The sequence below is a fragment of the Ambystoma mexicanum genome, chromosome 3p, assembly GCF_040938575.1.
Source record: "Ambystoma mexicanum isolate Mex_15411 chromosome 3p, UKY_AmexF1_1, whole genome shotgun sequence".
Taxonomy (NCBI): domain Eukaryota; kingdom Metazoa; phylum Chordata; class Amphibia; order Caudata; family Ambystomatidae; genus Ambystoma; species Ambystoma mexicanum.
The window spans coordinates 830989047-831003272 of record NC_090925.1 but is presented as its reverse complement, the minus strand read 5'-3'; the positions used below and the strand labels follow the sequence as shown (position 1 = coordinate 831003272).

The 14226-nt window shown below is 48.2% G+C and overlaps 1 protein-coding gene across 1 annotated transcript in view; it reads right to left on the bottom strand.

Annotated features, from left to right (window-relative positions):
* Positions 1-14226, bottom strand: part of LOC138580956 (perforin-1-like) — a 145842-nt gene that overhangs the window by 86744 nt on the left and 44872 nt on the right. The window contains exon 2 of the mRNA XM_069651913.1: positions 4871-5454. Within this exon, the coding sequence (XP_069508014.1) occupies positions 4871-5433 (563 nt within the window). The 5' untranslated portion in view covers positions 5434-5454. The remainder of the gene's footprint in view (positions 1-4870; positions 5455-14226) is intronic.

Genomic DNA, 14226 nt, shown 5'->3' with positions numbered 1-14226 from the left:
TAGACAGGCTTTTTAATTATACCAAATTATTAAGCATTATTGCTGTACAAGAAACCTAGTTGCTTGATGAAATTGTTCTTGATGGTCTCATCACCATCCAAAAGGTAGCTACAAAATCCCATTTGGGTCAACCGAAAGGTGTCTTACTCATTAGCATTAGTAATTATTACAATTTGATTAATTTGAACATTTCTTCTAAATCAATACTGGCAGGCATTTTAACTGGGAAATTAAGGGATGAAACTTCACTTTCTTTACTGTTTATTAATATATATGACCCTCGTGGAAAGGGTCAGAATACTAGGCTGATGCACTTTGTCCACAAATTAAAAGACTATCATTTGGATCAATTTCAAATACTAGTAATGGAGATTTGAATACCAAAATACCTGCACCCCATTACACATATTTTGAGTACCCTGATGCAGGCTACATTTTGCAGCTTATACAGCCAAATCGAGGGACTCCTGTCAGTGGTACCCTAGGAAGCCCAATAGCCTTACTCAAGAACCGACCCCGTTTTTATGGGGGCAATGGTTTCAACTAGCTGGGTTGGGTGGACTCACTCCTGTTTTTTTGTAATTTTGGGACTAGTAATTTTCAGAAATTTCAAATAAGAAAGAAAAATACTAGTCCCAGTAATGACAGTGACGAGTAAGGAGGATTGAGGAGTGCCGTTTATAATCCGGCCCTCTGTAGCCGCTGTCCATTTATAGAATGGGAAAACAAGATGTAAGCAATGTTTCTACCCTTTGCCCTCCCTCTGGCAGCATTGCTTTCCCCACGGTAGCTTCAGAACCCCTCGCATCCCACACTACATGCCCACCCCATGCAATATCTGACCCTATGAGGCTGCAAGTGAAGCATTGGACTTACAAAAAAAAACATTGTTTGCCTCAAAATGGCCACGCCCAAACTCTAAAAGAACACACTGCATTGTGGAGACCACCAGCAGCCTGTACGATTTTTCATTGTTCAATAGAAAATATGGCGTTTTCAAACCCTGTATGTGACAGGGTGTCATATTTTACTGTGTTTGTTTGAATTATTAAGAGCCCATATTAAAAGGGTTTACTTAAGTGGGGAAAATAAATAAATGTAACATTTTCCCGTCAAGGCTAAGAAAACCATTACTTTTCTACGGTATCTAGTCAATTCATCTAAACCCATTCCATCTAATACCATTCGATCAAATTTTTCCATCTAAAATATGTCCATCTAATGCATGGTTTTGTGGATTAAAGGGTTAATTTATGTTCAGGTGCATTTTAAAGGGTAAAAAGCATGGGTTTGGGGGGACCCCCCCCAAAAAAAAAGAAATGCATTGGATAGAAATTTATTAGATGGAAAAAGTTTGATGGAATGGCATTAGATGCAATGGTTTTAGATGAAATTACCATAAACCCTTTTCTATTCCTGAGCAATGCCTTACTGTTTACTTTTGCACTTCAGCCTTAAGGAAATATTAAGCATTGCGCATGTAATGATCTTTGAGTGCGCCAGTCCTTGACAGTCAAATCATCATTTCAACCCTCACCAAAGTGAATAAGGCAAAGCTTGTCATTCCTAAGTGCCTGGGACCCTATTGTTCCTTTTGATGAAACTCCTTCCACATATAGAGAGCATGTAAGCCCATTAAGCTTATATGTGTTTTCCATCAAGCGATGCAGCAGCGTCTTTTTTGTGCGCTTGCAGTGGTTGAACACAAATACTTGAAAGTCATTGAAAAGACGGTATAGTGTACCCATCTATCATACTTATTTACAAGTGTGAGCTTTTAAATAAAAAGTGCCCTTTTCTACAATAAATACGCAGAGAGGCTGGTGCAGTTTCCCATGGGAGATAGTCTAGCCATTAAAACAACACGTCAGAAATTACAACAGTGTGCATTTAGGTTTAAATGTGAATTTGGTGCGTCAGACCTGGAAGCCGAGATCAAGTGACTCCCCAAGAATCGTGTCATTGCAAAAGGTTTGGCAGCCAAGTTACGGTTCCACAAGGAGCAGCTTAGCTGCTAGATCGTAACTTGTTCTTGCAAAGAGCACGCAACTGACACTATTCCAGCCCTACCAACGGTTCCGTGTCTTAAAATCGCAGCAAAAATGGCAGTGTATACAAAATATTTTGGCAAAAATGCTGTAGTTTTGCCGCCACAATCATGTAAAGGATGCGGGGGACAGCCCCACAACCCCCGGACCCATTATGCCATTTAAAGGGAGCGGGGGACAACCCTGCAACCCCTGCTGCACTTAAATGGTATAATGGGTCAAAGCACAGCAATTTTTTTTACCAGCGAAATATTTGCTGCGATTTTATTACCTGATACCCTACCAAGAGGCCACAAACTGGTATTTCGTGAAATCGGGTCGTTTGCAAATAGTCAGTGTCAGTCTGTTGTTGAGGTAAAGAGTGTGGAGGCCAGGTGTCAATAAACGCAGGGCAATAAAAGGTGAATATGCCGCCCGTAAATGAGCAACTCAGAGCACGTGCGCCTACAATAGTGTTATTTGACTCCAGGGCGTATGTGTGTGTAAACCTACAGCAACCATCAGATCTCGTGTTATCAACCTTCAGCTGCCGACATTTTGGGAGCTGGAAGTCTGCAGCATTCCTGCACCCCATAAACATTTAGGCAGGCTTATATCAGCCGGTTTAATGTTCATTTAGAACATGGAATTTGGACAGTGCAGAATGGCATGGAGACTTCACATGTGGGTGGGTCTGCAGGGCACAGCGTATTTGTGCACACTAGCTCGACCCAGGGTGGCGTGATGCACCTCTTGGTGGTGGTTGGTCAGTGGAACCCTTCATTTGTGTAGTGCTGAAATCAGCTGAGGCCCATTACAGGTCTTCACGTATGCCATGGAAGATGGGCGAAAATAATCACAGCATTCGTGCAGCTGTGTTCTTCATTTAGGTAAGCTAAGAATGCACCCAATGGCAAGTCAATACTGTATGCTTGCTGCACTCTGCCCTGCCTTCATCTCTTATGCCAGCGAGGCAGAGGTGGCACCAAGCAGGTCTACCAGCAGCAGCCTGTGTGAAAGCGCACCACTGGGCACATACTAAGCCTTCTACATGGCACACACACCGCAAGTCACAGAGGAAGGCGAGCACGTGTGTAGATCCCCAATGGACCACACACTGGTGCTTCAGAGAGGGAGGAGCAGGAGGAGGAGAGGAGGAGGAGCATGAGCTGAGCTGGGTTTGATAAAAGCACAGAGACTTGGGCGCTGGGTGTTGCATGGCTCTCCTGTCGCAGACGCTGCTGGAGGAAGAGAAGGCAGCATGCGGGCACCATCCTGGGTACACTCTAAAGGCCCGGCCAAAACAAGTCATTTTTTTCTCTCAGTGGGTTTGCGAGGGAGCGCGGGGTGGGTGGTGTTATGGGGGGGAGCCGGCCATGGACATGGCACCAGCTCCCCTGTACGATGCTCTGGGACGCCAGCATCATGAGGCACAGTGCCTCGAAGGATTGGAGGGTGGGGGCTGGCCATGGACATCGCACCAGCCCCACACAACAGGTGGGTCCATGAGGATTGTGAGGTTGGCCTTTCCCATGCTCCTGGCAATTAGCACAACGACTCTGTCACTCAGTGAAACATCTGGCAGTGGTAAGTAAGTAAACACATTGAATAAAGTGGATGCGTCGCAGCTCATAGATATTAGCGACCGGTTAAAAGAGTGTCTGTTGGCATGCATTACCCATATAAAATGAATGTCCAAAAGGTGAACTTTAATTTAATCTCAGGGGCAGCACATACCTTTTTGGGTTTTTATGGAACGTCAACTGGTCCTGGAACGGATGCAGGCGGCAGCTGCCAGCTCGCCTCGTTGTAGCTGGAGCTGAGAGAGCACTGTCTGGCAGGTCGGCACAACATGGCCAGCCCAGCTGCATCTGCTATGCGTGTGAGAGAGCAGTCAGAGCACATATGGGCATGTGCGGTTGATGCCTGGGCGGTGCCTCCACAATGCGCAGGCTCAAGCCATGGCACGGACCAATTGGTACATCCAGGCAGCGACGTTCATGTTCCCATTTTATTTATGTATCCTTCCCCAAGAAAAGAGGCCCTATGTCTGTGAGGCCTACCGGGAACATGCCTGGTGTCCCAGTTGGCCAGCCCAGGCCTGGTGTTAAGGGCAAAGCCAACCTTCCAAGTGTTCTTACATGGAGGTAGCATTTGAGCAGCCAGCAAAGCCATGTTTTTTTATTGTGGCTTGGCATTTATTTCCTGGCATTACATGGCCATGCTAGCCTGTACTAGTGCAACCTGTCTGCAAATTCTTTCTTACTGTGGCATTGACTTTTAAAAACTTTTTTTTACTGGTGTCATTGGGAACGCCAACAAGAGTGTTCTTACATGGCCATACTGGCCTGCATTGTTGAAGTCAGTCTGGACATGAACATGTCCAGATTGGCTGCAACAATGCAAGCGAGTATGGCCATGTAAGAACACTCATCATGTTGTCTTTACCCTTGATGCCAGTCAACAAAGTAAAAAAATAATTGTTCTGGTTGCCAGGAACGTCCAAGTATGTAATTGTGCTTGTTTTTTTGGGGGGAACGGGAGGGAAGGATTACAACTTTCTACAGGGAAAAGATATGAGTAATACAGTTTTGGGTACCATCAAGTTTATGGATGGTGTAAAGTTTGTTCTGGAGTATTTGTCACAGTTTGAGAGTTCACTTGAGGTTTACTGAATGGGGCATGTTCTTAAAGGAAATGGATCAGCTGTTGGTGTGTTTAACAGAGTAGTAATTAGGGGTGGTGTCTGAGGTAGGGAGACGAATGCTAGACTACTTATGATGGATTGTAAAGCAGCAAGCGAGGTGATGGAATAGCCGCTGCATCGCTTATTGAGCTGTTACCTGTAATAGGTGCAGGAGAACTCATGACTGGTGAAGCTGTAGCGGTCAGCCTTGGATTTATCCGCAGCGAAGGAGGCCAATTTGGAATGTGACCCAGCCATGACTGCCTTTGTGGACAGTGCTGGGTTGACGTTGATGTCCAGCCCCACCTTCCAGTCATTCTGCACCTGTGAGGCAGCTGATTCAATCACCTGGAAGCTTGAGTGTATGACAGAGCTGGAGAGCTGGCGGGTACACTTACTCTGCACACGCCAGTCCACCACAGAGAGGGGCAACTTCTGCAGCTTTCCCTCCAGCAGGGCATTGGTGCATAGAGTGCAAGTGCCGTCCTTATTTTTCCATCTGTTTGTGGCAACGAGGTAGGCCCCTTTCCTCCGCAGAGTGGCTATGTCGATACCCTCTCCAACCAGGTTATGTCCAGGGATGAAGCCCAGCTTCTTGCACTCACCAGCTGTGCCCTTCCTGCAGTTGGCACAAACGTTGTAGGGATAGAGAAGAAGCAGGAAGGAGAAGAGGGTGCGAGTCAAGCTCGACTTGGGCATCAACAATCCATGTAGGTCCATCGCTTACAGCCTCTAAATAACCTACAACAAAGCCAAATAAAGTCAATTTATTAAAGGATTTCAAAACATTGCAAAATATGCACTGACCCACTGTCTCTGTCACCATTGTGCCATAATACACACCCAGGGGCAGACTCGGCAATACATTGATCAGGCTAATGCTCACCTGTCCTACATAACCAAAGCCCCAAGGACTGGTTCCAGGCAATTTATGTCCAGGTTACTATATGTGTGCATCACTCCTCACCCCTTTCCTATCAAGGTCAAGCTCCTTCAACATTTCCCTCCCACAGTCACCATGTAAGCAAAGGCAGAACACAGCTCACATTCCCAGGAGTACACAGGAGCAAAGCAGTGATGCCATTTGGGGGAGGCTAGGGGTCGCAGCTGCGGCCCCTTCTGTCTCCCCTGCTACGCCATCTTTTTCAAACTGGCTGTGAGTAGTCTTCAGCGTTTTTAACATCGCAATGGAGTCCAATGCTTCCCCGACGTATTTGTCATAGGCTGTTACACCATTGGAAGGGTTTGAGATAATTATAGCATCTAGCATGGTAGTGACGAATTTACCAATGAACCCCAATGATGAGTGGTACTACTGGGCGTGTTCCATTGTTTTGGGCGTGTCTCCAGTTCATAAGTGGCATGCAGACCTGCTGTCAGATTCTTCCAAGATAGCTGTGATGCACCTACAAGTACAGAACACTGCTATTTACAGGGGTGTCATCAATATGGCACAGGCAAAGCAATAGAGAGAAAAGTCCCCAAGCATGCTGTGAGACTTCACTGCCGTTGCCAGAAACCTTCTTGTTTGCCGCTCAAGCACCTGGGGCCAGGGTCGGACTGGGACAAGAAATAGGCCCGGTCACCCAAGAAAAAGTGGCCCACCGCTCACCTCAAAAAAGTGGCCCACCCCTCGCCTCACGACCCTTGATCTATGATGATATCACCGGAAGTGATGTCATTTGACCCCACCCGAAAGTGACATCCCAATGAAACACGATCTTTCACCCCTTGCCAAAACAGGAAGTGGCATCAAATAGCATTGTTCCTAAGCACACTACGAAAAATATGGTTATGATTTCACTAATGTGATATACATTTCATACAAGAATGGATCACCATATGTATCATTAATATCTGTGTGTATAGATCCATATTGTCAAATTACTGTGAATCCAAGCAGACGTCCAAGGCCAAATGATAATATGTTATTGTATAGCACTTACGCTTAAGATCTTTTTTATAGAACAAATATGCATACAATATCACCCAACCTGTGTTGGTATTCATTTATCAACCTCAGAACCACGAAAGGCTGAGATAGCCTTGCTGGGATTCGAACCTGCAGATCACACACACATTGCAGCAGCGAGCACTCAACCCCCTGAGCTATCATATCCGCGATAGTCAAATTAGCAATTACTCTCTAGTGAATACCATTAAACTGGTAACTGAGATTTAACAGCAGACCAGTTAAGTTCATCTGCAGGTCTGGTGCACAGTTGGCTGCACGCTGCAGCAGCATGTGAATGATGCATGCATCATAATTTATGATGCACACATCATGCATGCAAATCAATCATCAAAGCAAGGTAACACGTGTTACCTTGCCTTGATGAATTATGCAGTTTTTTTTCTCCAAATATATATATCTTTTTTTCAAACCGGCCCAGGCGTGGCCAGAAACCGCCCCCAGCGACTACACATGATTTCGGCCCGGCCAAGGACCGAGAAGCAGATGGGCCAATCCGACCCTGCCTCGGGGCTTACTCTCTGGGATGTTTGTCAGGGAGTGGAGCAAAGTGCAAGGGGCCCTTCTGACCAGCAAATCAAAAGACAAGTAAAAAAAGAAGAATGCACAACTCACGATGATGATCATTTCAAAAGCTGACAAAGGAAATGAGGATCAGAGTTGTAGGGTTGAGTGGCAAGAGTGTAGGGAATATGCATCCCTGGGTTAACATGGCCTCATGCAGTACAAATGTGCCCAGAAGTCTCTAGAGATAGACAGTGCCAATGTAAGCCATGGGCAAAGTCTGCTAGCAGTGAGTTGGGCAATTGAAAAAAGATGCATTTGTTTTACAGCTCACAAATAACACAGCCAGAATACAAATCGCACGTGAAAGATGGCAGTGAAATGTAGACAATGATCCGCCTTTATCATTGCCATAGAATTTATTTCAGAGTGTGTTTTATTCCATAGAGCCATGTTGTGATGAACTGCAATTAATGTGACACATTAACATCAATCTAACTGATGTATTTAAAATAAATAGCAAGTGACTGTATGACACAGCTACATATCAACATATTACATATGTGTATCCAAATGATAAATGTAAAAACAGTAGGAACCTTTCTCGCATTGATCTTGTTTGGGAACTCATTCACTTTGGCCAGAAGGCGGTGGTCTACCACTGCCCTAAGCTGAAACCATTGGACTGGAGTACAGGCAGGAAGGGGGGTGGGCTGTGAGGAGGGCCACCTAGCTTGTGGATGTTGTTTGGATATTTACCCACTCATTTACCACACCAGGGCCATGCACAATACGATGGTCTTTCCTATCTACTACTAGCTCCTGCCCACCCATAACTCAGCCTCCTGGGATCTCTTTGAGCTAGCTCTATTAAGCAGTAACATCATGCTTGCCGCTGTATCGGCTTGCCAGTGGTATTTCTAAGTAGTCTTCTGGGTGTTGAGAGCTTAATTGCAGCTGTAAATGAGGCGCTGTCGTAATAATACATGTTTTAACAGAGTGCGCCTTTGGCCACTAGATTGATAAGTAATATGTGTGTCCTTGTATCTGTTTGTTTAACTGAAGTCCTGTTAAAACACGCGTTGGAAAAGCCAATAGTTGTGACTTGTGCCTAGGTATTGGGCATTTGCCAGGCACTGACATCACATGCCTAGGTAATCACACCATGTTCCAGCTATTACCATCTTTTGGGCAGGTAGTGCCTTTATACCAGTCCCCAGCAAATAGCTTGGCCCAGTCCTAAAAAGCCAAACCTTTTGGCTTTGCCACTGCTTGTTTTTTTTATTTCTTCTGCTTGCCAAATGCTTTATGTATGACGTGCCATGCCCTCCATGGAAATGTAGAAAGGCTGTATTTATTCTGAGAAAGCAAATAATCCGAACATAGGTCAACGGAAGCCGGACAGTGAAGGCCGGGGATCAAGGCATTTCACCCTCTCTGCAGCGAGCTGCACCTTCAAACGTGCAGGAGAACGTAGCTGAGAAGAATCCAGGGGCACAGGAGGGCTGCCTTTCATCTGCAAGGTCTACATTCCCCCACAAGGCCTTCCCGCTACCTAAAATGGTGGCCTCGGTTGCCGTTCCAACCATCAACAACTGGCCGCGAACTACGAGCTACACCGGCCCGGCCCGGAATCCTGATAGGCTTCAAATACCTGCCAGCTCGCCCCCTCCCGCTTTAAAGGGAGAAGAGGCAGACCGACAGGCAAAGCTGGATGGTGAAGGCCGGGGATCAAGGCCTTTCACCCTCTCCGCAGCCGATGGCGGCCCCTACCCATGGAAGCATTTTTTTAAGCCAACCAAGGTAAGCGGACTTCATTGGCGGCTGTTCGGCAGCCTGTAGCACTTTCAACTGTCTCCCGTTATCGGGGCCCATCATCAGAACCCCCTCCATTCCAGTCAGGAACGCTCGCTTGTGCTCTCGTTCTAAAGGCCCTCCAAGTCCCATACAAAAGCACACTGACAGTTGAACGTCAGACGCCCTGCACAAGTTGAATCTGCGTGTTGACCAATCTACACCTAACTCTGGGAATAATGCCATTCCGGTGCCCAATGATATGCCACTTGTTAGTGGCACCATTGCTCGATTGAACCAAAGTACACTATTGCATGACCTGTTATGCCCAATGCCACCTAAGGCTATCCCGCCTGCACCATGCACGATTAATGTTGACCTGCCTGTGTGTTATACTGCGTAGCCTGACCTGCCCATGCCCATTGATTGATTGATTGATTGATATTTTATTTCTATCGCGCTCGTTTCAGAGCGTGACAAGGCAAGGGAGGGGAACAGGAAAACAAAACAGCGATCTTACTAGGCCCAGGAACATTGAGAACGCGCAAGTGCATGGGAGAGGGGGGAGGGGAAAAGTGCATGGAAGGGGGAGAGGTGGAAAGTGCGAAGCAGAGGAGAAACAGATAAATAACAATAAATAGATAATAAAGGCAACAAACAGTGGTAATGCAGCCAGCAATTTGCAAGTGCTAGGTTTAAGGCAGCAGACAGGGTAGGTCTGATAAGTGCAGGAATATTGATGTGGATCTGCCCTGCCCTCGCCTAATGTGATCCACGTTGACCTGCCTATGCCTAAATATACGCAGCCTGACCTGCACATGCCCAGTGCTATTAATGTTGACCTGCCTACGTGTTATAATGCGCAGCCTGACCTGCACATGCCTAGTGCTATTAATGTTAACCTGCCTATATGTTATAATGCGCAGCCTGACCTGCACATGCCTAGTGCTATCAATGTTGACCTGCCTATGTGTTATACTGCGCAGCCTAACCTGGGCTATTGATGAATGGGCTATTGATGTGGATCTGCCCTCGCCTAATGTGATCCATGTTGACCTGCCTATGCCTAACTCTGTGATTACAGACCTGCCGGTATTAAAATGTGATAGTTCTATACATAGTACCTCCAATAGGGCCTTACCTGTCACTCCTCTTAAATGTGCCCTCACCAATCCTCGCTCCCTGCCGGCACACGCACTTGATGTCCGTGAACACATCTTAAGTTGCGACACTGACCTACTAATAATCAGTGAAACCTGGCTCACGGAAGCCTCCGGCCCAGCCCTTGCCCTTGCCATCCCTCCAGGTTACAATATCTATAGGCAGGACCACCCTCTTCAAAAAGGTGGAGGGTTAACCCTGATTGCAAAAGAGTCCATCTCTGTAAGACAGATAGAAGGTGATCTTGGCCATAACTGTGACTATCTTCCTCTTAAAGTCAAGGTCTCCCCTAACTGCACCATTGCACTCCACATTGTTTATAGACCACCAGGGCCTGTATCAGACTTCCAGGATGCCATGATACATGCTCTGTCGGATAACCTGAAGGAAACCTCCAATCCATTCTCCGAGGAGATCTCAATCTAGGTTGACCCGAATGATACCCATGCAGCCTCCCTTGGTAAAGCCCTGTCTACCTTAGGGTTCACTCAGCCACCAGGGAACCCACTCATAGTAAGGGTCGCACCCTTGATTGGGTTGCCCATCATAACTGTTCCCTCAGAGTTAGACATCTCCCCTATCCCATGGTCGGATCACCACTCCATTCTGTTTGAACTCAATGTCTCTAGGAGCCAAGTCAAACAAGCCCCCTTCCCCTCAGCATTGGCCAGAAGCTCCCGTCAACTAACGAAAGAAAGGCTCACACCCTACCTGTTAGTACCGGCCCTTCAAGCCCCTTTCTCCAGTGACCCAGAAATTCTTGCTAATGCGTTAAAAACCGTCATTTCTCAGGCAGTTGACGCCATTGCCCCACTCACCTTGAAAAAAGCCAAGCGTTCCAAGCATTCCAACACCTGGTTCTCGAAAGAACTGCGTGAGCTTAGGTCTAAGAAAAGGACGTGTTCTCCCACTGCAAAGTAAAACTGAATGACTCTTCCAAGTCCGTCCTTAAGACTATCGCCAAAGAATATAAAACGGCCATTATCAAACCTTAAGCCTCCTCGTTTAACTCGAGGATAGCAAATGTGAAATCAGGAACCAAGGAAATTGTTGCCATCTTCAAGGAGCTGGAATCACCTACCACCCCTCCACCAACACTCCATAAAGATGAAAACTGGTGCAATTCCATCCAAACTGCTATGTTGGACAAACTCAACATGCTCCAGAATAAGATTCTAGCCCGTCAACAGGCCCTCAGCCACCAAATATCTCAATCACAAAACAATACTGTTGGTGACTCCCCCCCCCCCTTTGAGTTCAAGGACATGAGCGAACAAGAAGTTATCGCCCTTCTCAAATCAATTAAACCATCCTTCTGTAAAGGAGACATATGCCCAGCTGAATTTATCAACGATTGTGCCCTTCCCCTTGCCCCATTCCTCACAGCGTTCATTAATGCCTCCGTCCAGTCAGGCCACGTCCTTACTGGTCTCAAGGAAGCATGGGTATGTCCTCTCCATAAAAAGCCAACACTTGACCCAACAATCCCAGGGAACTATAGACCCATTATGGCAGTCCCTTTCCTTCTAAAAATTCTTGACAATGCAGCTTATCTGCAAATCCCAAATTCTCTTGAGGCAAACAACTTGCTTGGCCTCAGGCAGTCGGGATTCCGTCCAGGGCACGGCACCAAAACTGTGCTCCTAGACTTAAAAAATGAAATGGACAATTTCAGAGATGCGGGCAAACCAGCCCTCCTTCTGCTCCTTGATTGGCAATTGCTTGGATCACCTTGTTTCTCCAGGAAAGGGTGATGAAAGTCTTCTCTGACTCAGCCTGTGCCCATTCAAGCTTCATTAAATGGGGGGTCCCACAGGGCTCCTCCATTTCATCCACCTTGTACAACCTGTTTACCAGGCCACTGTTCCATATCCTGGACGCCTTGGGCATCACATACACTAACTATGCTGATGATACATGGGTCCTCATCCCCCTTACGGGTGACTATGAATCCGATAAGGCTACGGTCGAGTCATATATTCCACTATTGAAACTTGGATGGCAGAAAATTGGTTATGCCTCAACGGGGCGTGGCCTGGAGCTCATGGTGGAAAGAGGCTGAGGCGCGGAGCTCCAGCCGAGACGCTGCATCTTGATCCTCTCCTGTTTGATGCAGACACTATTTCAACGAAGCAGTCATACACGGCGGTGTGGGAACCGAATCCCAACACGGGGAGCCGATTTAGCGGAAAAATCGGAGCTGCGGAACACTCCTGCCCTCGGCCGCAATCCCCTACCCCCCCATCTCCGCATGTACCTAAGATGGCGGCCACTGAATGAAGCCGCCGCACTCCGAGGAGCAACAGCCAGCTACCCCCACCGCAGCGCTTGCATGGCGAGAGACGGGCGGTGAACGAGAACCCCTCCAGCGGCACTGATGATCGTCGGGCTCCCCTGACCCCAGCAACCTAAACCCGCACAACATCACGCTGTTGGCGGCTGGGCGAAGACGGAGAGCTGCCCGCAACACGCTGGTCGCCGAAGGAGAGCACGGCCGGGGAGGCTGGGTGGGACAACCCGGAAGTGTGCCGAAGCGCACATCGGGCGAAAGACAAGCCCGCATCGGCAGGAGACGCTGGGAATCCACCGCACCGGAAGAGCGGGCCCTGCCTCCTGGTTAATTGCCGCAACGACGAACCCTGCAGAATGGAAGACCGAAGACCCTGAGGTGAGGAGGACCGGGGGAGAATAACCCGAAAGAGGTGCCTCGGGAACCGCTCGGAGCACCACAACTGTGAACCCAGGATCCCCCGACAGAGTTCATTGGGGGAAAGTGGACATTGATCCCACGAGGGTGAGGGACGCCCCGGCCCCCCCGGCACGCCGCTACTGAGCCACGCCGTGGCAACAAAGTGCCATCAGGCCATTTGGCACATCGCTTTTGGTCAAAGGACCGCAATAGGCCAGCTACCACACATTTACCCGACCTCAAGGCCCCCAGCAACCTCCTGAACAACTGCCACACTTAGGAGCTCCGGGGGGAGGCAGACCGGAGACCCTGAAGCGAGGAGACCTGGGGGGCGCGCTACTTGAAAGAGGGGCCTCAGAAGCCACCGCCCTGTATTGAGCCTTGACCGCACCACAACCGCAAGTTTGTGGAACCCCCATCAGCACTTATTGGGGAGAGTTGACATTGACCCCACGCGGGTACGTAAACCGCCAGCCCCCCTGGACGCGAGCACTTTCTGAGCCATGCTACGGCACCAAGGGGGCATTTGAACCATCTGGCACTTACATCACTAGGCACACCAAAAAAAACGTGCCACTCGTGCCACGAATCACGAGCTGCTCACACCTCGCCAGGGAATACAGCAGGTCCACTTACATGAATCTAGCAGACCCTATGACTCTTCATCTGGACCAATAGTGAGAGCCAAAGCGCTGCCCTTCCCAGACCAGCTCAACGACACAACATTGAAGTTCTGACATGGCTGCCAGGAGCAAATCGAAACCCTCCACAATGGACACTTTCGTCACCACCAAGTCAAAGAATATAGCCAACTCGCACCCCTCCACTCCTGAACCTACACACACAAGAGGAGCCGACACCACTGAGAATCAATCCCAAGTACTAGAAGCTATCGCATCGCTGCACACGTTCATAGACTCGAAGATAGATGAATTCAGGTCAGACATCCAGCTGGTGCGCCAAGACGCCAGGAACTTAACAGAGAGGGTGGCGAACACTGAAACTAGCATAAAGGAGATGGCAGGAGACACTGTCGAATTAAAAGCCAAGGTCGTGGACCTTGAAAGGAAGGTCGCCATCCTCGAGGTGAGGGCCGAGGAGGCGAGGGACGGGCCAGACGGGGCAACATCAGGATACTAGGTATACCGGAGGGCGATAAGGGCCTGAACCCAACAGCATATGTAGAATCTCTGTTGCAACAGGAAATAGGCGCCGGAAAACTTACGCAGGGCTTCGCAGTTGAGAGGGCACACCGGTCCCTCCAAAAGAAACCTCCCACAGGTTCACACCCTTGCCCGATAATCGCTAAAATACTCAACTTCCAGGACCGAGAAATCATCCTGAGGCACTCCAGGGAGAAGGGCCCCATTGAACGTGGCAATACCAAAATATC